This window comes from Perkinsus marinus (genome assembly GCF_000006405.1).
Source record: "Perkinsus marinus ATCC 50983 genomic scaffold scf_1104296936306, whole genome shotgun sequence".
Taxonomy (NCBI): domain Eukaryota; phylum Perkinsozoa; order Perkinsida; family Perkinsidae; genus Perkinsus; species Perkinsus marinus.
The window spans coordinates 69,600-70,809 of NW_003214156.1; the positions used below are offsets into that span (position 1 = coordinate 69,600).

Here is a 1,210-nt window from a genome sequence, read left to right on the forward strand (position 1 = left end):
GACATGCAGTCTGAGTCTGCCGAAGGAATATGAGAATGTGAATTTCCATGTACAATAGTAGCTCAGAAGTATTGACTATGGTCTTCATCCTATCATTCATCGTAGCTCTCGTTGGTGCGGAAAGTGCCTCACGCCCCCCCACGTGGACTTTCTAAGACTGGTAAAGTCCTGTGTCCCACCGGCACTGGTGAACAGGAGTATGGATATATACAAGTCAGTCCACTCGGAAGGTTAGTAGATTTGGCCACGAGTGGCTGTGCTGTGTTGGCTTACTACTCCTGCCGCAGGTTATTCTACGCTTCCATACAGGCCGATGGGAACCCTACGACGGCGCCCACTTTCTTATTCATTAACGGTGGCCCCGGTTTAAGCAGCATGACATATACGCTGGAGATGAATGGGCCATGCCTTATGTCTCCGACTTCCAATCGCCTGGTCACGAACACGTGAGTCAATGGGAATTGCCCGTTGCCAATGGATCGATGGGATCCAAAGTTTCTACATTCTCAGGTTCTCCTGGACGAGAAAAGCTAATGGTATCTGGATCGATACACCGCATACATCGGACCGAGGCTCGATTGGATCGAGATATCGAAAATCGATCGATTGTTCGGTGCTAATCAATCGAGGATGCTGCGGCGGGCAGACGAATCGATTCGATTCGAGAAATCGATCCACCTCGAAATTCGAAATTCATTGAAATGCTCTTCTACGTCAGCATTGAGAGTTACTTATAGGGTCTACAGCACCTATCATATTATTGCAACAATTCAGGATGCCTTTAGCAAAGCACTTCCACGAGAAGAAAAGTAAGGGTCGAGGCTAGACCGCTCAGTTGATAGCCACAGGCACTGGGAGGCTGTCTGATTAACTGACTCGGATAGACTCCATCAGCGAGATACTGAATATCCGCGCACGACCTGGCTGTTCGCCCGAGGCGAATCGCTTCGCTGTGGCACGCTGCCAATTGCGGCGACAGCCAGATATTCTGCAGATGCCGATTCCCCGGGTCGGAAGAATGGTATTCCCCGGGTTCGGTCAGATTGCGCGTTTGCCTCGAGCCTCGACGAACCCTCGAGATTGTTCTTCGGTAATTCAGAAGAAGATTATCCAAATACTATTTCTGAGCATAATCCACACCGCAAATTCAATATCCCTAGTAGCGGCTACTAAGTAGCCTAATAACTCTAATAGTTATCGCATATAGCAT

The 1,210-nt window shown here is 48.8% G+C and overlaps 1 protein-coding gene across 1 annotated transcript in view; it reads left to right on the plus strand.

The window, feature by feature from the left end:
* The window catches only part of Pmar_PMAR016247 (hypothetical protein), a gene marked incomplete at both ends in the record, with an annotated part of 1,313 nt that extends 442 nt beyond the window's left edge, over positions 1 to 871 (plus strand). The window contains 4 exons of the mRNA XM_002783720.1: positions 106 to 213; positions 310 to 446; positions 775 to 809; positions 849 to 871. Of these exons, the coding sequence (XP_002783766.1) occupies positions 106 to 213; positions 310 to 446; positions 775 to 809; positions 849 to 871 (303 nt within the window). The remainder of the gene's footprint in view (positions 1 to 105; positions 214 to 309; positions 447 to 774; positions 810 to 848) is intronic.
* Between the last annotated feature and the right edge of the window lie 339 nt (positions 872 to 1,210).